Here is a 24,686-nt window from a genome sequence, read left to right on the forward strand (position 1 = left end):
GAAACATTATCACAGCTAGATTTGGCACTACAGGACAACATTTGACCACAATCTCATTTATTTTTCTCAAATCCTGAACAATTCGAACTTTCACACAGGGATTCTGCAAACCCATTATCAGTGAATTACATGGACTGCTCAATACTTCCTTCAAAACCCTTATTTGAGCAACCTTCATAAGGACACCCTGCGGCATGTGGTACTGCGGAAGTTGAGGAAAAACCGCATTTGGCTTCACCGTAATTTTAACTGGCTTAACTCCCTTTAACAATCCTTCTTCTTTTCCTGTCAGATCCCACACTTTCTCTTTAATTGTTCCCTGCAAATCAGGATGAAGCTCTTTCACTGTGAACATCGGGAAGAATTCAATCAGAGGGTATTCCTCATTTGTAGTTTCACACTCTCTGGGGCTTGGTCATCTTCATCATCACTATTCATCTGAATCTCAATCCCCTCATTTGAACAAGTTATCAAACACTTTGTTTTACACAGCAAGTCTCTTCCCAGTAGGGATACCGGACTTGAATCGCAGACTACAAATGTGTGCAATCCCTGAAAGTTGTCAATATCAACTTGAACTAGATCTGTAATCGGGTTTGTCAAATACTGGTTCGCTACTCCCACAACCTGAACTGTTCTACCTGAAAGGGGCAAATTTGGAAATTCTGCACGTCTCACTGTAGAGCGTTTAGCTCCTGTGTCAACCAAGAACGAAACTCTGTGACCCATAACCTTCCCCTTCACACATGGTCCTCTTTGATCTACTTCTAAGGAGGTTGCAAGCACACATGGCTCCTCATCTGAACTGACACTCATCCAATCATTATTTATTCCATTCACACTGTGTAACGGGAATTGGTGCACTGTGTTGGTACTTTGGTTAAGCCTCTGACTTGTGACCTGCTTCGAAAGCATCATCTGTTACTGTTCCATCGCGGGTTGAGGTATGTGAATTTGCTGTCTAGGTACCATGGGAACGTGCTGTTGTGTTGGCTGCAACTATGTCATTTGTATACTTGGCACTTGCACCTGCTGCATGGGCTGAAAATTTTGCAATTGATTCACATTATTCTGAAAATTTGTATTAGGATCTCTCACTCTCGTCCTCTCACATTCTGGAATGAATTGATGTCATTACTCTGCTGAACGACACCTTACTGCACCATCATCAGACACTCCAGTTTCCAATGTCCAACGGTGCCGCAAATGTGACATGGTAATAACTTATTCTTCCCCTGAACATCATTCTGAACCACTACAGTATTCAAGTCTGGACCACGATTCATATTTCCTCCATGACCTCCGTGACCTCTACCTCTCATCTGGGGCTGAAACACCATGTTCCCCTGCTGCTGCTGTGGTAACTGCTGTGGAAAATTCCCTTTCACTCCTGTTTGAGCTGCTTTAATCTGCATCGCCTTCTCTTTCAACTTTTTCTGCTTCAACTCAGTCTCATCACTACAGTATTTTACATACTGCAACACTGCATCAATCGGTTTTGCTTGCCAGCAAATCAAATGACTTTTAATCATCTGGCTAATCTCAGGTCTCAATCCTTCCACAAAACTGAACAAAAAATGGAACAAGCCATTCGCCTCAATTGTTTCTGTACCACTGTAATGTTTGAATGCCTGCAACAATCTCTCATAATACACATGTATCAACTCCTTTGCTTCCTAAGCTGTACTGTCAATCCTCTGCCAATCAATATTCTTGGGCAAAATTCAAATTTTCAAAAATTAAATCACCTTATAGAAATATTTCATTACGTAAGGAGATGGTGCACCTGTATTCTTGTCTCTCTCCAGGTTCACTTGTTGGCCAATCTACACTCCTCTTACACTTGATCCACAGATCAGCTGGAACTACTATCTCTAGTAATGTGTTCAAGTACTCCCATAGGTACTTTGCACGTTCCCCAAACCTGTCTCTCTGCTGATACCACTCTACTGGCTTTTATTTCAATTTTGGACAATCATTTGTAAATGACAGAATGTCACTTCTGCTCCACAAGACATGAACAAAATTCCCTCCTGGAATCTCTCTCATTGGTGTCACTGGATCTTCATCCTGCTGCACATTTGCAGTCAGCTCCAAAGAATCCCTTTTTCTCTCCCTTTTCTTTACCCATCTGCCTTCCCATTTCTCCAATGCTCCCCAGATCTGAGAACTTTGAAACAATTCCTTAAGGTTTGCCTTCATTCCGGCAGATCTCATGTGTTCAAAATCTTTAGCCTCAAAATCTAATCTGTAACTCCTTTTCAAATGATTTCTCTATTTCTATGCCGTATTTCTCTGCCAAGTCTGCTAGTTTCTGATGTACATTGCTCACCTCTCTCATAATCTTCGGGCACAAATATCTCAATCCTGCCACTGTGTAGGATTCTAACCTATTCACACCAATAGTTCCCTCAATGAGCTCAGTCGCTTCCATGCTTAGCCTAGCACAATTTAAATACTCCTCTCCCTTGGGAGCATTCTGTGGGATATTCAGCTTATCTAACCATTCAGTCAACTGCTGAGCTGTCAGACCTTGCTACTAAATGTTACTTGCTTGGACCGGTGGCACCTGCAGTGCAACTACATTCGGGGTCTGTGGTGTCAACAATTTCAAACTCCGGCTAATGTTCGACCCATCTCTAGTATCTCAAAGTGGTAAAAATGGACTACGATCTAGTAATGATCTTGAGCCATCAAACGTCTGTCCCACAGGAGAGACTAGCTGAGCATTTTTATGATGTCCTCCCCTCATTATATTCTGGGACATTGCTCCCTGTTCACCTACAGTAGATTTTTTCTGTGCAAACAGTGGTACCATTGAACCAACAGTAATAGGTATCAATATAGCATCCAGGGCTGTTCTGGCACTTGTACTTTGTGGGAGAGTAACTCCCATATTTTGATTCATCATCTGAGTCATATCTGACTGTGTTCCTGTTCCCGGAGTGACTCTTGGCATTACCTGTGGCTGCACTTGGGGCAGTAAAATTGGAGTTGGTTCAGTCTCGAGTAAACCTGTTCCGTTGCACCCTTAAGTTCGAAGCCGTTTCCATAATGGGCACATCAGGATACATTCTCTGAACCTGTGGTGAAGGCACCTGATTTTGCACTGCAGGAGTAGTAGGCACATTAAGAACACTCTGCATTGCATTCTGTGTCAGGCTAGCATTATCCTGCATCGGACTCATCGTCCCAATAACCTGTGTCAGAGCTGACGGATCAGCACTGGTACTTGGACTACCCTCATGTCCTGTATATGGTGGTGGGCGATCTCTCAATGACTGTTTAATAAACTCATCATCATCTGATTCTTCCTCCACTGTTGAAGACTTTTTTTAGCCTTCCTACATTTGGATGGACTTCTGTTAGTCTTCCTTTTAGCTTTCCTTCCTTCCTTCTCATTGTCCTGCGTAATTGCCGTGCAAAGTCTCCATCCTCCAAACTCTCTGAACACTGTCCCATCTAGCCTCTGCTAGATTCTTTTCTGCCTTTCTCATTCTCTTCTCGTATTTCTGTTGCTGTTGCTGTCTAGCTACTAGCTCCCAAATTGCTAATGCCTCAAATTGTGCTGGTCTCAGAAGGGGCTTCGATTCATATAGCACCATCCTCAAATGCTCCAAAACACTCAAATTTAATGTCCTATTTGTAGGAAAGGCTAAGTTCCCGTCCTTTTCTGCCAATTTGCACCATTACTTTAGCCAAGGACATAGCACAACACCCTTCTCTTCCATTACAATGTAAGCTGGTGTACCTTCTGGCAGTGTAGCCTCGGCTACTCTCCTGTAATATATGTATCTCCCCTAAAGGCACTTTTTAATGCTTTGAAAAATTTCATCTTTTTGACCTTTTTGTTATTCAAAATCAAATCAGGAAGTGACTTTTAATCCCAAGAGTCCTTTCACCTACTTTCTCAACCAATTCCCTCTCACAGACGGCTGCCAATCCGTGTGCGACCCTTCTCACTAACCGACCTATCCCAGCGCTGCTCCAATGATGTCACACTCACACGTACCGTGGCTGACAAAGTCTTGCAGCTTGTCCTCCCAAATTCTGATTGACACAAACTAATGCAAAAATTGCAAGCACTAATCAAAAACCAAAACCAAATCTGCTGGTTTACTACAGGAAAGGTAACACAAACGCTTCAGAAACCTTGCGGGGTTTTCACTGATGGCTCTTCCCGCACTTACAGCTACTCCTTCTTTCTCGGTCTCCCAGATTCGCAAGCAAAATTTGACCCGCACATTTTACTCTCAACTGATCAATGGGTCTGGCCTGGTGCACATAGGACTCGCCAAATCTGAGTCGAAATGTTCTTTCACTCACTTTACTCACACTCTGACATGTTGACCACGCCCGATCAACCTACTAAACCAAACAGATTACAACATAAAACCAAGTGTCTCATACCCTTTTCAATATACTCTGTAGTTTTAGACCACGCAGGGTCCGTACATCAACAACTACGTGGATTTTTTTTTTGCACAAAACGCCAAACAAATGTGAAATTAATAAGTAAACTTACAAGGGGATGTGACTCGTAATTATGATGTTCTTACCCTAGCTCCAGTACATAATCAATACTCCATAGTCAAAAATCATCAACAATCAATAACATCAATAATCAATAGAGTCACGCACCATGACATTTCAGTCATGAATAAGCACACCTTTTAGTAAAAGTTAGAATATTTATTACCTATATTAGCAATGCTAAGGTCATGTAGATTAAGCTCAAAATAAAATGAAACACATATAGAAACAATACTGGCGGTCCAAAGCGGTGTAAAAAATGCAATCTAATCAAAGTTTGAACTACAACACATTCTAAAGTTACGGTGCAAATCAGTAACAAAGTCAACTGTGTGAAAGTAATCACATACATCAAGTTTAGCAGGGAAATTCGTCAAGCATTATTCCCTATTAGCACAATTTCATTAGTGAGGATCCTTAACTAACATCCAATTAGTATCAGCATGTTGGGCTTCATGCAAAACAATTTAGTAACACAAATTTGGAATAACATCTAACTATGGCTCTATCAAAACAATGCAGTTGGTACCTTAAAAAGAAAAAGCAAATAGGCATAATAATCAACAGTATAGCTCATTATACCTATACTTAATGTGGATCAGCAATCAGAGTCAGTTCTCGTCCTCAGGACATCACTCGATCAGCAAGACATCGGGGTTCCACATCAGTGTCTGAAAACGCGAAGTCTGTAAGCAATAAAGTTAAGCACGTCTCTTGTCAAGACGCAAGATGAACAAGAATGAGCCTGTTTTCTCTTTGTGCAGTGCCGTCAAGTTAAATTCACTAAAACTATTTCCCAAATCCCTATTGGTCAGTTAACCGCATGTTCACACTTTGTCCAATTAAACTAAAACTCCAAATGTATGAATTCTACCATTATTCTGTTAACATGTCGTTGATTGGTTTGTCATGCAAAGTCCTCATCATCAGGCTTGTCAGGTAACAATATTGTTGCAGCTTCCACTCCAGTGAGCATCTCCATTGTTCTTCTCCTGAGAAAGTCAGTCTCACACGCATAACACACAAAATGTTACATTAACGAGAACAGCACCTTCTAGAAGTCGGTTCTCATGAGAAAACCTCCCCAGCTACGAGCACATTATACAAAATGGAAAATTACAGTTTAATTATCTAGGATAGCCATTTAATAAATGTTAAGAAATACAGCTTTGACATGAGGCCTGGTAAGTAGGCCAAGACATTTGCTAACTTAAGTTCTACAATTTATAAAGCTAGAGCATAATGCATAAACTTTAATATGGCATACTATTACATTAGTCAAACATATATTCAACATTTCACAATATTAATTCATTAGTAAGTACACTTTGTGAACATTGACGGCCACTCTTCGTAATCACATTTTCAAATGTGGGCATTATTTTTCTACATTATTATATTTTCTACACAAATCCCTTATTCAGAATACATAAACACTTGTTAATATTTGTTTATTAATACACCTGCGCTAGTACCAGCTGTATGGTAAATGCAGCTTGCACATTACTAAAACTGACACAAGCCTTGTTAATTTAGCTCGAGTTATAATTATACAGGTAGGTGGTAAGAGCCGCTCTTTCTAATCTAATTGGCCTTTATTGCACAGTTTGTCATTTCCCGGAAACAAAACATGCCTTAACCTTTTTCTCTTCTTTTTACACAAACATTCTTAGTCTGGCAGAGTAGCGAGGGTGTGTAAACAGACTCCACCCAAGGCGAAATAACAAAATAAGTACTGAACATGAAATCTATTTCCCGCCCTTTTTGCAGATCAACAAAAAACAATCAAAACAAAGTTCCCTGCACTACAAAAAATCCGAACCCACCACGGTTGACAGTCATAAATAAGAAACTTACAATATTTAAAGGACGAGGGTACCGTGGTGGATGAGGTCATATGTATACAACATATGACCTTCATTCGTGTCTCGTATAGAGTTATTCCATTTAGTTCAAACATGCTTCTGGGAATATAGCAGTACGTGCCATGACATTATGTGGTCAACCTTAACATGCATGACACATATGCTGCCTGCTGGTCGGACTTACATATTTAGAAACATTGGAGAGCATGCACAGCCAAGCTCTAATAGCAAGAATGGATGACAGTATCTATATTGCTGACTGAGTAATATTTTTAATTGATGCATCTGTGGCGATTGTCGTGCAATATGCAGATTCACCTCCGTCATGGTGCCCTCATATTTCAGTATACAGCCATTGACCTACCACATCTTTGTCACAAAGCACAATATTTCTACGCACTTGTTTTGGAGAATCATGCATGCACGAACCAAAAAATGTCACTGCATGTTCACGCGCTGTTGACAATAGTTTGCCAGATGGTCTCATGGATGGTGCATGATGAATGCTATTTATGTCCTGTTTTGAATTTTTGATGTCTTGTTTGGTAACACATACTGCTGACGTGTACTCAGTGATCTGACATGTGTTTTGTCTAACATCGCTTACAGTGACTGAGGCATTATGCTGTGTTTGCATTGATCATTCATGCATCCTTTGATCAGATCAATGCAATGGCCATACCTAGGTGTTGTATGTCCCTAAAAACGTGCACCCATTGGAAATAGTGCTATAACGTTGAATATAGTGTTTTATGCAATGCAACAAAGAAAAACTGAGATGTGCATGATGTTTTACTGGCATATTGCCTGCCCCCCACTGTGGTCTGTATATCTTATGTCTACTATATAATACTGATTATGTACCCCAGATGGTCATAAAGTTATAGATTGAGTATGACATTGCTTGTTGTGTGTTTGTATGCACTTATGGTGTGTTGTAAGTATTGTGGGCTTTTAACCACTCCCACCGCACCCCCATCACTCTCACACATGCCTTTCCAAAATCCCTTGTTATCATTGGTGAATGCTTTAGGTTTGTCCCACCTTGGGGCAGTTTTGTTACCGCCTTGGCCATCGACCCTGTTACATGGATAACTGCATGATTGCTGATAGGTTTGACTGTGAGTGAACTTCTTTTTCCTTTTGTGTCTCTCCTTTGCACTCACGCTCATGGCGGCCATGGCACTTTGAATCATCTTGCTTATGTCAACTGTTTTACTTAGCAATCACAGTTTATATGGCAAAAAATGTCCAGTTAGGAATTGTTAGAAACAGGGTCTTTGGTTGGCAAGGACCCTCATTCTAGTCAGGGTAAAAGAGAATCACACTCAGTTAACCCCCGTTCACCACCTTGGTAGCTTGGCATGAGCAGGTAAGCTTAACTTCAGAGACCAGTTGTAAAGTATTTGTACCAACACACACAGTAATATAATAAAAACACACAAAATGACTCATCACAGGTTTAGCAAAATAGCCAATATTTATCTAAACAAAACAAGACCAAAATGACAAACATCTGACATGCACAAGTCAAGTTAAACATTTTTAAAGATTAAACTCAAAAATAGCACTTAAAAACATAAAATGCTTTGATGAGGTGATAACACGGCGTCATGACGGAGTCGTTCCCAACAATCGGACGCAGATGGCGCCGGGTACAGAGCCACACAGACCCCTAGGTAAAGTACCTTAGAAAATGTGAAAACAAGCCAGTGCGCAAAGTCGGGGATCGCGGCGGTGCTGGTTCCGGTGCTGTGGGGCGAAGGAGCGGAAGTGCCATGAAGAAGTGTCGGGTCCTTTCTGCAGAGCAGTGGAGGTGAAGTGGCTTTGGTGCGAAACGCTAAATCTGTGCACTTCAGGCGGAGTCAGTATCCAGCGGTCACGACGTGGTGCGGCAACTTCCACTGAGTTGCGGGCTTTGGCAGGGCTGCAGGAGTGTTGGGCCTGCGAGGGTTATCGCACTCCAGTGAGGACCACAGAGTCGGTTGCAGGTGGTATCATGGGATTCGGCAGCGGTGTCGGTCCAGAGTCGTCTGAAGTCAGTTTTCTTGGATTTTCACCAGCTTCTCCTTTCAAGGGCCCAGTGACAGGATAGGGCACCAATTGTCAGGGCAGGAGTCTCAGCAGAGAGTCCAGGTGCTGGTAGGCAAAGTCTTTGATTGCCTTGAGACTTCAGAACAGGGGGCAAGCTCAGTCCAAGCGCTCGGAGATTCTTCTAAGCAGGAATATACCAAAAATTCCAGTCTTGGTCCCCTTTCACAGGCAAAAGCAGCAACTGCAGAATAGCCCAACAAAGCACAGTCCCAGGCAGGGGCCGCACTTCTCCTCAGCCCTTCTCCTTGGTAGAGGTTCCTCTTGATTCCAGAAGTGATCTAATTTTCAGAGTTTTGGGTGCGCTTCTTATACCCCTTTCTGCTTTTGATGTAGACCTACTTCAAAGGAAAGTATCTCTTGTTAGTGAGATCCTGCCATGACCAGGCCCAGACACACACCAGGGGGTAGGAGACTGCATTGTGTGAGGGCAGGCACAGCCCTTCCAGGTGTGAGTGACCACTCCTCCCCTCCCTCCCAGCACAGACGGCTCATCAGGATATGCAGGCTACACCCCAGCTCCCTTTGTGTCACTGTCTAGCGAGAAGTGCAAACAGCCCAACTATCAAACTGACCCGGACAGGGAATCTACAAACAGGCAGTGTAACAGAATGGTTCAAACAAAAAAAAAAATGCCTACTTTCTCAAAGTGGCATTTTCATACCACAATCTTAAAACCAACTGCACTGAAATATATATTTTCAAATTATGAGCTAAGGTCCCTAAACTCCATATTTCTATCTGCTCCCAAAGGGAATCTGCACTTTAATAATATTTCAAGGCAGCCCCAATGTTAACCTATGAGAGAGATAGGCCCGGTAACAGTGAAAACCGAATTTGGCAGTATTTCACTGTTGTCCCACCTTTTACATACACTGCACCCTCCTACCCGTGGGGCTACCTAGGGCCTACCTTAGAGGATCCTTACATGTAAGAAAAGGGAAAGTTTAGGCCTGGCAAGTGGGTACACTTGCCAAGTCGAATTGGCAGTTTAAAACTGCACAAACAGACACTGCCAGTGGGAGGTCTGAGTAATGTTTACAGGCCTATTCATGTGAGTGGTAGAACCAGTGCCGAAGGCACACTAGCATTTGGTTTACAGGCCCTGGGCACCTCTAGTGCACTTTACTAGGGACTTACTAGTAAATCAAATATGGCAATCATGGAAAGCTAATTTACACATACATTTTACATAGCAGCACTTGCACTTTAGCACTGGATAGCGGTGGTAATCTGCCCAGAGTGACAAAAACAGCTAAAACAGATTTCAGCACACAACAACCTAGGAAACAGAGGCAAATGGTTAGGGGAGACCATACCAGGGATGCCAAGTCTAACAGAAATTTACAAGGACAATAGCTCTAACTGGAGCAAAGCGAGACCCATTGCATTAGAAATGCTTTTTGTATTTCTTCCTGACAAGCTGTGGACACCTTAGGCAATTCAGTTTCTATGTCCTTGGTGTCACTCTCACACTGTGTGAGTATGCGCTTACTGATTGAACATATCTACACTTTCTGATTGCACACATCTTAATAATGAAAGAGGTTATCAACTCCCTACCCAAAATAAAAGCATTTTTTCCTCTATTTGTTTGTTTTTTAATAGGTCTCAGAAAATTCAGCTTGAGTATGAATTAATTTTCATTTATAGATGACCAATGAGAGTTGCTCCTGGGTAATATAAATTGTTACTCTCCATCAGAATATTTTCAGCTTCGCCCATATGTCTGTGAGTCTAGCTATGCGCAAGGCAGCAACAATTTGAATACATAAATAGTAAACCAATGATTTGTACTGGTGCAGCAGAAAATATGAATCACAATTTTTCCCCATTTGTTTGTGGGAATACCCGTGACTTGCCATATTCAACAGTCCTTCATATTGCATGGTCCCTTTTATGACAAGGTTTAGCTGACATTTGAGACTTTTATCAGGTAAAACCATATATTCCAGAAAACAGTCCACTTTCAAAGGAGTGTTGTCAAAGTGCACAGGCCAGTGGTCCATCTGCAATTGCACATAGCATGGAACATAGGTTTTTTTTCCCCCCATATTATGTGTATGGGGCATGAAGTTCTGAACATAGTTGTTGGCTGGCCATATAGTATCATAATTTAAGGAAGACATTATTAACTCTTTCCCATCCTCAGCAAACCTGCAATAGAAATTGCCATTTCAATGCTACGAGGACATTCAGAAAAACTGCTGTGATTCCAGATCCTGTTTCAGTTAGTGCAATATTGTTAAGAGCGTGCAAATAATATATGAGGGGGATTGAACCTGTACAAACCTTAATAGTTCAGGCAGCACCAACCCTTTAAGAAGGGAGAATATCCTGTTTGTAATTAACTTGTTCATTATCTAGGTATGTGTGTTGATAAGAGAAAATTAATGATTAGGTTTGTGTAAAGAATTGGATTATTAGTTGAGAGGGTAAGGAACCCACCTGAAGTAATAATCACAATTCTTGCCAGGGTGAACCACTAATGTCACTAAATAAACATGTGCATACCCCTCTGGTAGCTTGGTACAAAGCGGTCAGGCTAAACCTAGAAATTATGTGTAAATTATTTATGCAGTGGCCAGAGAGTAATAAAGTGAAAACACAACACACAAAATCCCAAACCCAATTACAAAAATAGACAAAATAAAACTGGAGATATGATTTTTGAAAGTTTGAAATAAAAATTAGCCCCAAAAAGCACAAGGCACAAATCACAGTTATCTGGCTGCCCTGGACTGAGCCAAAGTCAAAAGTTAAGGCTGACCGCGATGGAGCATGGATCGGATACAGGGACCAGATTTATTCCAGTTGAAATGTATCTTCCAGCTTTGACGTTTTCGGGGGAAAAGGTGGTTGTTGATGAATCGTAGAGGAGTGGTTGGTGGGGCAAGCTGCAAGCTGAAGACAGTAGATTACTTTCGACCGGGGTCCATGTGCATTCCTTGACAATAGTGGGCAAGCTCTGAATGGGTAAAGTTAGAAGTCCTAGGGTGCACCCAGGTCAATAAGATGCTGCTTGGCTTTGTTCCCGATAAAGGACTTAGGAACTTTTTCAAAAAGTCAGATCTCCTTCAGCAGGGTGAACAAGCAAGTTGAATCCAACTAGTGATTCAAAGGTCAAGGCTTCAGCTCAATTTCTGTTTGTGTCTCCCATCGGTCTCTGGAGGAAAAGTTGGCAAAACATTTCTAAGTCCCAGCTGTTACTTTATGGAAAGGATAAATAGTACTCTCTAACACTAGCCAAGGGTTTAGGACTGGGTGTGGGCCCTTGGGAATTAGGACTCACTCCAACATAGGCCATAAGCAGGGTCTAGAACAGGTCCAGTTAGAACTGGTCAGCTGTGCAGGCACATGTAGAGAGGCCTCAAGAAGCTTGTTATGTCTACATAGCTCAAAGAGGTCAGCAAACTGACCATTGGATTCACTTCTAGGGGTCTTCCTCTAGAACCTTCACACAACAAGGCATTACTTATTCTGATTCTCCATTGGTCCAGCAGGAGTGTTCTGAGTGGTGTACTCTGGGTGCCATCTTTTGCCCAGTGCCAGTCTGTAGGTGGAGGAAACTTTTGAACACTCTCTAACCACTGCGTAATGGTTCCTAGGAATGACCCTTCCCACTTTTGAACCATTTCCAATGTATTTTGCTCTACGTTATGCGCCAGTACTCGTCAATTCTAAAACCAACATGGCAGAATTATTCTTCCCCTGGTTAGAACTCCTTGTGCCCTCCCAGAAGTTTGGGTATGGAAATGGGCAAACCCTCACTTGTAATTACTCCAAACCAGTTCTGGGGCAGCTTTCCCTCTCACCGGGTTTAGAGCTGAGCAGGTTAACAAGAGAAAAGGGAGACATGCCTAGCTGTGAGTACCATCTGCCAGTGACAGGGTAGGTATCCTTTGAAGCTGAGAAATGGGTTGGACACAGCCCCCCAGGTCATTCTGCTCAAGGAAGAAAACAACCTCTCCATACCTAAGCTCTTTGTCCTCTACCTAGGAGTAATCCACATCTCGTCACAGGGAGACATCAGAAGTCAGGTGACATGGACACTTTTGGCTTTGGACTGCTGTCTAATAGTGTATGTATAGAGCCTACCTTATGGGTGGGTTATAACGATTAAAAAGGAAGATTTAGGCCTGGCAAAATATTTATTTTGCCAGGTCAAATGGCATTTTAACATTGCTTAGCCAGTCTAAAGGGGCATGCCTGGAAACATATGGTGTATAGTGCTATTTTAGTGTTTGACACAATGAGTGCTGCAGCCCACTAGTAGCATTGAATTTACAGACCCTGGGCACACATAGTACCAAACACTATGAATGTGTAAGTAAATGAAATGTACTATTAGGAACATTTTAATTTTCCTATGTTTAAAGGGAGAGCACAAGCACTTTAACACTTCTTAGCTGGGGTAAAGTGTGCAGAGTCCTACGGCCAGCAAAATCAGGTTCAGCAGCAGAAGGCAAAAATCTTGGGAAATACCACACATAGGACGGTTATTTCCAATAGCTAACATTTATTTAGCAGCTGATCGACTTTTGTTTAAGTAATGTTTTTTAAGGGATGGTCTGATTTATTGTATATGGAGGATGACTAGCTTTCACTAATGTGATATTTAACACCTTTTGCATTGTGTTGGTCAAGGCACCCAGTCACGTGGGTTATTAATACATTTTGAATTAGTCATAGTTTAATAGAATGTTATGGTACTCTCCTCGCTTTCACTGCCTCTATCACTTCTCCCAGCATGGAATTTCTCCATTGAACTAGAGAGCCCGTGTGTGCTCTCTAGCCACCCTCATGCTATTCTATCAAAGCATGATAGTTTGTCTGACATCAGTAATGTTGTGCATGAGGTATACAGTTGTGAACAGAACTTCATCAATTCCTTTAGCATTTCAACTGCATTATATACCTTTTCTGATGCATGCCATACTATTTAATTTACAGTTGTTGCAGCCCAGGGATGCTTAATGAAGGCTACCACGGTGCTACTTAAATGATCCTCTCCACATATATCCTAGTAACCACACTTTTGACACAGTATCTCACTTCCACTTCTTCTATCTCAGTATATAATTACATCATTGTATTAAACTCTGCAAGCATTTTGGAATCACCAAGTGCACTTTCAATTGTGCCTGTAGTTTTATAAGATGTTCTTGCACTGCTTTAGGGATGCCCATCTAATTACAAACTCAAATGCCTCCCACAGCACTCCGACACTCTTCATTCATCAAGAATGGGTCTCAACATATTTATGATAGGAGTCCTAATGGACCCCTGAATGCCACATCCATCAGTGCAGTGGATGGGAAGCACCAATTCAACATTTGTGGAAGCAATCCTGGCAAGACGATATACAACATAACAGAGGAGAAACCTGATAGTTTACTTGCCAAATGCTCCACGCTTTGTGCACCAACTTTTACCCAGAAATCAAACCTGAAGAACACTGAATGTACTAACGAGTTGTAAGTGAAATCCTAACCTAATGGGTTCTTATACTGCAACTTGTGGATTAGTATATCTTATTCTATGATTTCACGTAATGCATGGGTGGCAGCCTTCTGGGCTTTGGAGGGCACATCGTGTATATCTATCCCTGGGTCTAAATCAGTGTTAGAGTCTTCACTTAATATGGTCTTGCAGTGAGGATGGGGGAGTTTCATGGAGGTCGACCAGACTAACTTGGTGAAGGAATGACAGTCCATTCTTAGGCCAAATACGGTTAATACTGTGACATTTGTGCTTTCAATATTCCTTCTATAATGCCACATCAGTCCTCCGAGTCAGTTAAAGGTGTAATATGCCAATACGTTATTCCTTGTCTTATAATAGTCACTTCTCCTCTAGAGGAAGTAGTTGAAATAGAAAGCAAAGAAAGCCATAGCATTCATACATAGGTGAAGTGCGGGGACAGCTCCTCCATAATAGTGGGGGAGCATCGCCCCCTGCTCAGACAGGCAGTGACAAATAAAATGATAATAAAGTAATTTTATTATTTTATTACTGTATTACTGAGCCATCATGCGAGTCTAGAGCGAGGCCGGGCCATGGCAGGGCGGAGGAGTGGTGGGCACTGTAAAGTGTGCATGTCAGTTTGGCCAGCCATCTTATGCTGGCCAAACTGACATATGCCCTTGTATGTCTCCAACCTGGCTGTATTTCACAGCCAGGTTGGAGAAATGGCACAGGCTCCCTGTGCCTGAGCGAGCGTCAAACCAGCCCTCCCAGGCCAATCCTGGTGCTGCTCTCATACTTGGTATAGCATGAGAGCAGAGTCTGGATTGGAAGCCTACGCCTCAGTGAGTGCCAGGAAGAGAGGAGCGACGGAGGCATCCGGGGTGGAGAGCGACAGACAGGTACATCTAAAAAAAAATACTTTTAAACCACCCCACCACCACAAGTACCCACCACCCTTGATTGGCGGCAGCCGCACCTGGTGAAGTGTTGTTCTCTTGTGCACTCATGTACTCAAACGTCTCCTGCAGAATTGTAATGTCAGTATAGTGTCTGGTTAAATACTATTTGTCATGCAATGATTAAAAGATTATATTTGGATTTGAAAATCTAAATGTGCATACATTTGTGATTCAGTTATTATGTTGTATCGAAGCCATTGGTTCAATGCTTGGACTGCTGAGATGGGCATAAAATCGGTTCTGTGGTCGTCAGTTCTTTATTAAAGTTTTCAGTGGACTCAGCTGTGTGTTTAATAATTGATTCTACTTTTCAGGAGGCATTCGGGACACATCAGAGTTTGGGTGAACTTTCTTTTTAATTTTAATTGATTAAGTTTAAAATTCATGATGGCACATAATATTTGACTATTGTGCAACAGTATAAATTCTAAGGTGTCTTAGTTAATTCAATTGATGCAATATATAAACACACATATATATTCATCTTTATTACATAAATAATTAAATACCTTCTGCTACTGCCTCTTACCTCATTCACATATACCCAATGGCTGTCTTTTGAGGCAAGATTGGTTTCCACAGCCTGTTGAAAAAATAATGGAAAAAATATTAAAAATCTAATGGGACGTAATGTGAAGGTGAATTCAGTACATAATAAATACGTTTGATTCAAACACGACTTTGATGAACAGGTTTTTGGCTTTACATTTTCACAAAATGCACTGCCAAGAATGGAAAATTTCAGAATACAAGATTGTTTTTGTGAAACTTCTACAGTGAGGACATCAACACGTTTTTAATCATATTTGGAGTGTGTTAATTGATGTGCATTATTTTTGTATTTGTTTGAAATTGTTGGCACTATCTCATCCAGTGAATGTAAGGTCTATCTGCAGACCCAGAATTAACTCCTGTGGCCTGCACATCACATCTTCTCCAGGGGCTGCCCATCCGCTATGGCACAGGAGCATCGCCCCACTGCTGAAAAGCCGAAAAAAAGGGATAATAAAAGTATTTTATTATCCTTTCGGTTTTCTGCCTTCGTACTGCGTACCGCTAGCCATCCCCAATGTTAAGTGGAGGAGGAGCGGTGTGTGAGCTTCTAAGTGTGCACGTCAGTTTTGCAAGCTATCTGAGGCCGGCCAAACTGACATGAACACTTAGAAACTCTCCACCCCATTTGACAGCCAGGTGAAGACCAAGCACAGTGCCCCACTCATTCCCTGAGTCGCAGTTCTGCCTGCTCAGACAATCACAGCAGTTCTTTCATGCTGTGTAAGAGCATGAAAGAAGCATTGTGATTGGTTGGGGAGGTAGGCACATGAGAAGAGGCGGCAGTGGGAGCGGCGGATTGCGGAAGGGTAGGTAAGTCTATTTATTTATTTTTTTATCTGCCCCCGCGAACCCGCTCTGTGTGCTGTAACAGTAACAGTTGTTATTTAGAACATTTAGAAATGACATAAGTAGGCAATGTAGCACTATATTATCAGAGGGTAATTCATTACAGTTTTCTGCTCAACCTCCTTTTGTGGAATTGGCCTTCCATGTGATTAACTTTTCTTGAGGCATAGAGCAGTCAGAAAAGAGGCCTGTGGGTAGATTTCATAACTAGTGAAATTAATGCAACGAATACTCACTTAAAGGATACAGGCATTTTTTGTGGTTTTGCTTTTCTTTTCACTTTTAAAATTTATTAGAAAGAACTTGAGAAACCGTACATGTGTTTCTTTTAACTTGGCATTTTTATTTATGTATGTGTTTGTGCATTTCACTGAACCTACTTCTTAGATAAAATGATTTGAGTGCTACCGAAAAGGCTAACAAATCAACTGATATCAAATCGTACATAATTTAAAAGACACTTTCACCTTACCTTCCCTAAGAAACATAAGGGTAGATTTAAGAAAAATGCTTGTTGACTACGGCGTTGAAAAAGGTGTAGGCAAACCAACACCAAAAGGACTAAACACTCAACAATAATAATACAGAACATCAATAAAATTATTTGATGGTTTGTGAATAAGCCCTGTTCAGTTCCTTTAAGCATGAAGGCAATTTTAAAAGTCATCTAAGTTAGCCAGCTAGGACAAGAGAAAACCCAACAAATTGGCAAGTTTTAAGTTTTCTGGACTAAAACACATGAGGGCAAAAAGTAAGAAGGAAAAGGACAAAAAGAATTTGAAAAAAAGGACATGTGGGGCAAAAGTATGACTAACCAAGGTAGGCAAAAAGTAGGTAAAAAGGGAAGCCATCAACATTTCAGATGCTCGGTCACAACTCTTCTATTCAGGTCAGGGGAAATATTCAACGTCTCAGCGGAGCATTGAAAATGAAAGGTGAGGGCAGAGAGGTCTGTACCTCAGAGTCCAAGGGTATCCAGAAAGAAGAGGGAAGAATGCCTTAAGTCCAACTGGTTTATGGTTTATCAAAGCCTAAGTGCAAGATGTTTCGCTCGTTCTTCATTCCACATGAACCGGAAGGTATAAATGCCCAATCAAAGTTCATCATGAATTATTTATTTGAATCTGATAGGATTCCCATCACCGACTTGGGAAAGACATCCATCTTAGCTCATCTGTACAGTTTGAAACAATTGTATATAGTCCATTTCCACAGTTCCTCAATGTAGAGGGGTCAAGGTTACTTTCTCAAGCTCACTATGCATAAAACAATAGGAAATCTATTCCCTAGCTAACATTTCATGAGAACAGTATCTGAAAAGAATGCCACATGAGCAAGAATGACTAAACATTTTTCTACATGTTTTAAGAATCAGGTCCTTGTGGGCCTCACTTAGGCTAACTAAAGTGAATTAAAATGGTACATTTATTTATATTAAGAAAGGCCCCTATAACACTTAAATCATGAATTCATCATTAATAAGCTTTGTCAACATTCATAATATAATAGATTGAAACAAAATAACTTTGTCATTACATTTCATTAGCTATAATGCAGAACTGCATTTTCAACATTAGAATGTAACATTTAAAACATTTCTTTATAGAGATTCATTGTCATTTTAGTGAATAATAATTAACATCAGAAATAAATACATGAAATCAAAATAAATGATTATAGTTACATTTTTAGGGCTATGCCACATCACTTAAAATCACTGTTCTAAAGTGAATGCACGGAAACATTAGCTTTCAGTTCACCACATCACAGTTAATATGTTAGTGTTTCAATAACAAATTGCAAAGATTGTTCTGTGTGGGTGATTATTGTGAAGTTGGAGGTGCAATAACATTTCTACTACATCAGTAACATCTACTAAGGAAGCTAAAGAGTTAACTGCTTGGCCGTTTCAGGGAACTACTACACCCTTTCGACCCTTCTAGTAAATGTTTCCTCCTACAGCAGGCGTTCTCAATGAATAACAGCTTCTGTGGGTGGGAGGAGTAAGGCAGAATCTATATCTGCTTTTGACAGGGACCACAAAAAGTGTACAACATCCCAGTAGCTTTCGGTGTATTCCACATCCTTACTTCAGCTCCATCTGTACCTGGACACAGTAGCAATTGTTGCTGCAGGTGTCATTCAGTTAAAGCCAGAGTCGGAGGAGTGAGTGGGAATATGAATAATGCTCCCATCTTAGACTAAAGAGTGCTTGGGATATAGAAACTGTTCATCAATTTATGTAATCATTTTCAGCTTCTGACTTACTACAGAGACTCTGGCGTTCCCAGGCATAATCAAATCGACGCTAGTACAATATCCTTTCATGTTGCTTCCTTTTGTAATATTTTAATTAAAGAGCCTGACATATTTACTTAATTAAACTTGTGAAGAGGGGTGTTGGTCTTAGTTGTTTAAAAGGTGCCAAAGAACACTGGGCTACTTACATGATGAACAAGAATGTTTATTTTCTATCATGAAAGAGGACAAGGGAAAGACACAAATACTTAACTTTGTGAAAGGAGCTGTTTTGTTCAGTTTTGTAGGTCATACATAAGGATGAATTGTGGTGTGTGGGTGAAGGAGGAGTGGAGTGACGTGTAGGGGGAGGGAAGATCATAACGGATTTTAATTAGTAAAGAAGTTATAGACTTCATCATTTGAGATAGGGATATGACAATTTGAAATAGACATATTGTAATGTATGACACATGTTAAAATTAATAAAGACTTAAATTGCAAACATTCATTAACTTTCCACTCTATGAATCAATTGCAAAAAATATGTGGATTCCAAGTATATTATGTTCATGTGATAAGTTTCATTCAGTGTAGTGCAAATGAGCAAACGTTTTTAAATGTTTAAAAAAACATGCAATATTTAGCACATTCTTTGGAATGTTTGAACAAATATTATTCAGACCCTTAATTGCTCTGATGGATGATGGGAATCAAACTTATCTCAAATATCAGTTTAAAAGCTCTCTTTTCAGAATGAATTCTATAAGTACAGTTCAGTATGCTGTATCCTCCCTCATTACTTTGTAGAGGTAATGGGGAAAAGGCGTGGGAGATTGCTACAGGCAGTTACCTTTTCTACATAAACTGGGCAAAAGTTAGTGTTTTTTAGTTAATGAATCCTTTACAAACTTTCTGCATACAGTTTCATGAACTCATTTAGGTTTTTCCTAGATAAATATAGAGCTTTAGGATAGTGTGAGAAAGATAGAAATATACATATGCGAAACACTTTCAATAAAATACTAATTTCATAAGTTTCCATGAGCAAAGTCAAGGCTTTAACCTTCTGAGAGAATGGGATCTATATTATCTTATCCGTGTTGCCTTTGTTGAAAGAAAATATGTACATTTTCTCCTGTACTACTTTTCATTGAAAACTTGTGACCCCGTTTACTTCTGCTCTTCTTGACTCTGTGCACTTCATGTCATCATCATCATCATCATCAAAGATTGCTGACAGAATGCCAATCAAGACCTGATATAAGTAACATATGGGATAAGGTACTCTTTGATTACTATTACACCTATATTGAAAGTCACTGAGAAATTACTCATACCAAGTCACATTTAGCTCACAGACACTGTTATTTAAGAAGGCAGGTGCACTTTGTTAGAATCGCAAACATGGTGTGTCTTGAATTTTATAGTGATTGATTGTGACATAAATATATAATAAATATGAATCTACTTGACTCTATTATGTTGTTTTCTGTTGAGTATAACTGTCTGTATGTTTTGCACACTGTTAGAAATGGAGTCTTTGGTTAGCAGTCAGGTTAACCCTGTCCAAGCAAGGACCCTCACTCTAGTCAGAGTAAAGGAGAATCACCCTTAGTTAACCCCCTGCTCACCCCCTTGGTAGTTTGGCATGAGCAGGCAGGCTTCACTTCAGAAGCAAGGTGTAAAGTATTTGTAACAACACACACAGTAACTCATTGAAAACGCTACAAAATTAAACAACACAGGTTTAGAAAAATAAATAGTATTTATCTAAACAAAACACGACCAAAATTACAAGAATCCAACATACACAAGTCAAGTTATGAATTTAAAAAGCAAAAGAGTCTTAAATCCTTAAGAAAACAGTGAGAACGTTGTTAGTGTACAAAAGTACCTGGGTAGTGTCAAAATAAAGCTGCACGGGCAAATGTGCATCGGAAGAGGTCAACGATGCATCGATTTGTCACTCGCAAGCAAGCGCGTGCATCGTTCCTCCTCCGGTCGGGTCGGCGTGCGCCGTTTCTTCTCTCCCACAAGAAAGTGATGCGTCAGTCCAGACGGGCACCTCAGGTCTGTGCAGGCTTTGCATTGATTTTCCATGCCCAGCAATGTTGTGTAGAAATCAGGTCGCGCTGTGTCAAGAAACCACGCAGTGTAGGGGGCTTGCGTCATTAACAGCAGCCGCTGCAGGCGTTGCACGTCGTTTCTCCAGCCATGTTGCATCGATCTCCCAACCGCGATGTAGGTGGAGCATCGATTTTAGCCGTGAGGTCATGTATTTTCCATTACATATTATTTTTATTAATATTTTAAATATATTACTACAAATATATATATATATGTATATATATATATATATATATATGTATATATATTTATATATCTTCATGGAATAAATGTATAATATTACAAATATAATATTGTGTAAAATAAATAGTTTATCAGTTATTGTATATATGTTGTATTAATATGATTAAAGTAATGAATGTAATATAAAAAAAAAATTGTTATGTTACTATAAATATAAATACAAACACATACATATGTGTGTTTGTGTGTTTATATAGGTGTATATATATATATATATATATATATATATATTTATATATATATATATATATATATATATGAATCATTGAATATTAGTTGAATATACTTATTTATTTATACATAAATATTTAACATTTACTACTTCAAACTCTAGTGAGAATTATAAAGAAATATTTTTCTTTTTTTGGCCAATACTGGTGTCAACAAATGTTTTACCAATATTTATGTCCTTACTATTATAAGTAGAGGAGCACAATTTTATGGTAAACTATATTTTTGCCATTTATATTGGTACCACGATATTATGTCAGTGATGTAATAAAACATAACACAAGGGAAAAATGCAGCAAATACAAAAGCACAAAAATAACACAAACATCATCTCAACAAAATGCAATTTAACAGACATGCACTCGTCACACATTTCCAGCTCCAAAAATCAGCATTTATGCTAGCATAATAAGGTCGTAAAAAATGTTTAAACCAGCCCATGACTTAACTTATCAGCAAGGATAGGCAACTAACTGTACCACTCAAAGATGTTTTGTCCTCCAGCCCCACTGCTCAGGAAAAAGGTTTATTCCTGTCATCTCTTCTACCCAAAAGTCTGCTCGAGCCGCTAACACCTCAAAATTATGTTGTATTCCGCTTTTCACATGAATACAAAGACTGGATCAGGTTTGTCGTTATTTATTCAAATAAAGTCATGAAGTAACGAAGAGCAGAAAGAACATCCCAGCCATCTGGCTCCCAGCCCAATCAACCTCTACCTTCTAGATTTACCTTACATCATGCCATGGTTACCTAACTAGGCAATCATTCCCTAGATACATAGAATGCTTATCACACACCTCCCTCACATATTATACAATAAACATTAGAGAAGGCAACATTACCTAGACACATGGAAGGATCATCACACACCTCCCTCACATATTATAAAACATTAGAGATAAAAACTATACATAAACAAAGAAACGCCTAATGAGTTAATAAAATATACAACATAAACATCTACGTTATCGCAATTTTTTTTTAAGTAGCTTGTTGCTTATCTGTTCCTTGGCAATATCACAATTATGTTTGAGTGTATGTTCACTATCACACACCTTTCCTTTAGAATCACAAGGTATATTTTCCTGATCAAACAATCTTTTACAAACCACTACTCTATTTAAGTTCCAAATCCAATGGTCTTCAGATTTGATCGCATTAGTGAAAACTTTTATAACTTTAACAGGCTTTAACTACTTGCTACTCCTCACTCCTCGAGCCAGGTTGTCTTACCTTGACCCAGTCAACTACATTGACTTCTGTTTTCTTAACTGCATTCCTCCTGTCAAAGTATTTTTACTAGCTTTCATGATTTTTTCCTCTTTAGCATTCCAACCTTCAGAAATTGTTTTGTTTCCTGTTAAACAAGAATTTATTCACCCAAAATGCTTCCAATATTGTATTAGGTTGTCGTCTCCGAAATGTGTCCGAAAAGGAGTTTCTTGTGTGACTGAATGAGGCATGAATCTGTACACCCCTACTCTACTTAATACTTCATCTTTCCAAGACAAATGGTTATTCTTCACTAATGAAATTTGTTTTTTCAGTACTGAATTGAACCTCTCCACCAACCCATTAGTTTCAGGATGATAAAGAGCACACTTTTTATGTTTAATACCACACCCTTCCAAGAATACCTGCATTTCTTTCAACACTAGTTGTGCTCCATTGTCTGTTAATAAAGATTCAGGAATGCCTTCCTTTGAAATCAATTCCTTTAAAAAATTGATGACCACCTTAGTTTCAGTACTTCTAGTAAAATATACCTTTGGCCACCTGGTATAAACATCCATCACTACAATAACATTAACCTGAGAGTTATCATTATAAATGGTTCCCAAAATATCCAGAGCTATATCTTGCCATAAACCAACAGGACATTTCATAAATCGCCATGGGTTGTACCTAGGCTTTAATGCTTTATCGCTTAAGGCATATTGCATACAATACCTTACCAATCTTTCTGTTTGAGTGTCCATTCCAGGCCACCAATATGAAGAACGTAATATTTCCTTAGTTTTACAGTTCTCCTCTTAATTTAGTGGGAGAAACTAACCTAGTACCTCTCAATAATAAACCATTCTCCGTAGCTAGTTGACCCTTAACCCTTCAAAAATCTCTGCATTCCAAACCATCCTGAGCTATCTCTTTCCAACCCCAAGGTGAAAGATTTACCAGTGTACACAAAACCTTATCTTCCTTGAGCTCATCCATCCACCTATGTTCTGAAATAATTTTAAAATTAATATCACAGACACATTCACCCCCATAAGAATCCACCTGATCCTCCTCTGAACAACTGTTGATGTCTGGCACCAATCCGGACAAGGTATCTGATCCGATATTTTCTACCCCAGTTATATATTTTACGTAAAAAATCATATTCTTGTAATCTTACAATCCATTTAGTGATTCTACTAGAAACAGCATCAATGCCCCTAGACTCGAATGTCTCACACAAAGGTTTATGATCTGTTCTTCCTACAAACTGGCTTCCGCACAAAAATGTTTTTAGCTTTTTGATAGCCCATTGTACTGCCAAAGCTTCTCTTTCAATGTCTGAGTAACGTGATTCTGCACCCTTTAAACTCCTAAAAATAAACATGATGGTGTTCTCAGTTTTACAACCTACTTGCTGAAGTACGGCTCCAAGTCCTTTAAGACTAGCATCTGTAGTGAGGATTGAACATTTCATAGGGACAAAATTCTTAAGTTTGGGTGCAAGTGCCGGTTTGGCCTTCAGTTCCTTAAATTCCTTCTCACACTTTACCCTAAAACAAACTCAACACCTTTGCTCAACAAATTCTTCAATGTTTGAAATGACTTCTGCAACATTTCTGATAAATTTGTTATAGTACTCTGCAATCCCAAAAACTTCATTAGCTCTTCTTTATTTGTGGAAGAAACCATTTTTTGCAAAGAGTTCACAAATTTTGCTTTGGGCATCAACCCATCACCTGTTATCATGTGACCTAGAAAAACAATGGTCTTGCTGCCAAATCTACATTTCTCTATTTTAACTGTAAGATTTATTCCTCAAGTTTGCTAAGACCTTTCCTCACTCTAAATGTGTTCACAATAATCTTTCCCATAAACAAGTATGTCATATTGGTAAACACATACACCATGTATCCCTTTTAATAATTTCTCCATAGTGCATTGAAAAAATTATGCTGCAGACACTGGCCCAAAAAGAAGCCTTGAGTATCTGAATGTTTCAAATGGGTGATAAGCAGAAGCGAGATCAATAGTGGTAAAGATCTTTGCCACACCTAGCATTACCAAGAGTTCTGAGAGATTTGGTAATGGATACCTCTCAACCATGACCCTCTTGTTAAGTTTCCTGAGATTCACACATAATCTCACACTGCCATTAGACTTCCTGGCAATTGCTACTGGGGCTAACAATTTTGTCCCTACTACTTCTTCGATAACTCCTTGACTTCTAAGTTATTCAGTGTGCATTTCTTGTTTTACTTCTCTAGGATCATTATGTACCTTACTGCAAAAAGGTTGAGCATCA

The 24,686-nt window shown here is 39.7% G+C and overlaps 1 protein-coding gene across 3 annotated transcripts in view; it reads right to left on the bottom strand.

Moving 5' to 3' along the window:
- The window catches only part of GRID1 (glutamate ionotropic receptor delta type subunit 1), a 2,731,706-nt gene that overhangs the window by 1,027,886 nt on the left and 1,679,134 nt on the right, over positions 1–24,686 (bottom strand). For all 3 annotated transcript variants that reach the window (XM_069240587.1, XM_069240588.1, XM_069240589.1), the window contains exon 5: positions 15,447–15,500. In XM_069240587.1, the coding sequence (XP_069096688.1) occupies positions 15,447–15,500 (54 nt within the window). The remainder of the gene's footprint in view (positions 1–15,446; positions 15,501–24,686) is intronic.

The sequence above is a fragment of the Pleurodeles waltl genome, chromosome 6, assembly GCF_031143425.1.
Source record: "Pleurodeles waltl isolate 20211129_DDA chromosome 6, aPleWal1.hap1.20221129, whole genome shotgun sequence".
In the NCBI taxonomy this organism is placed as follows: domain Eukaryota; kingdom Metazoa; phylum Chordata; class Amphibia; order Caudata; family Salamandridae; genus Pleurodeles; species Pleurodeles waltl.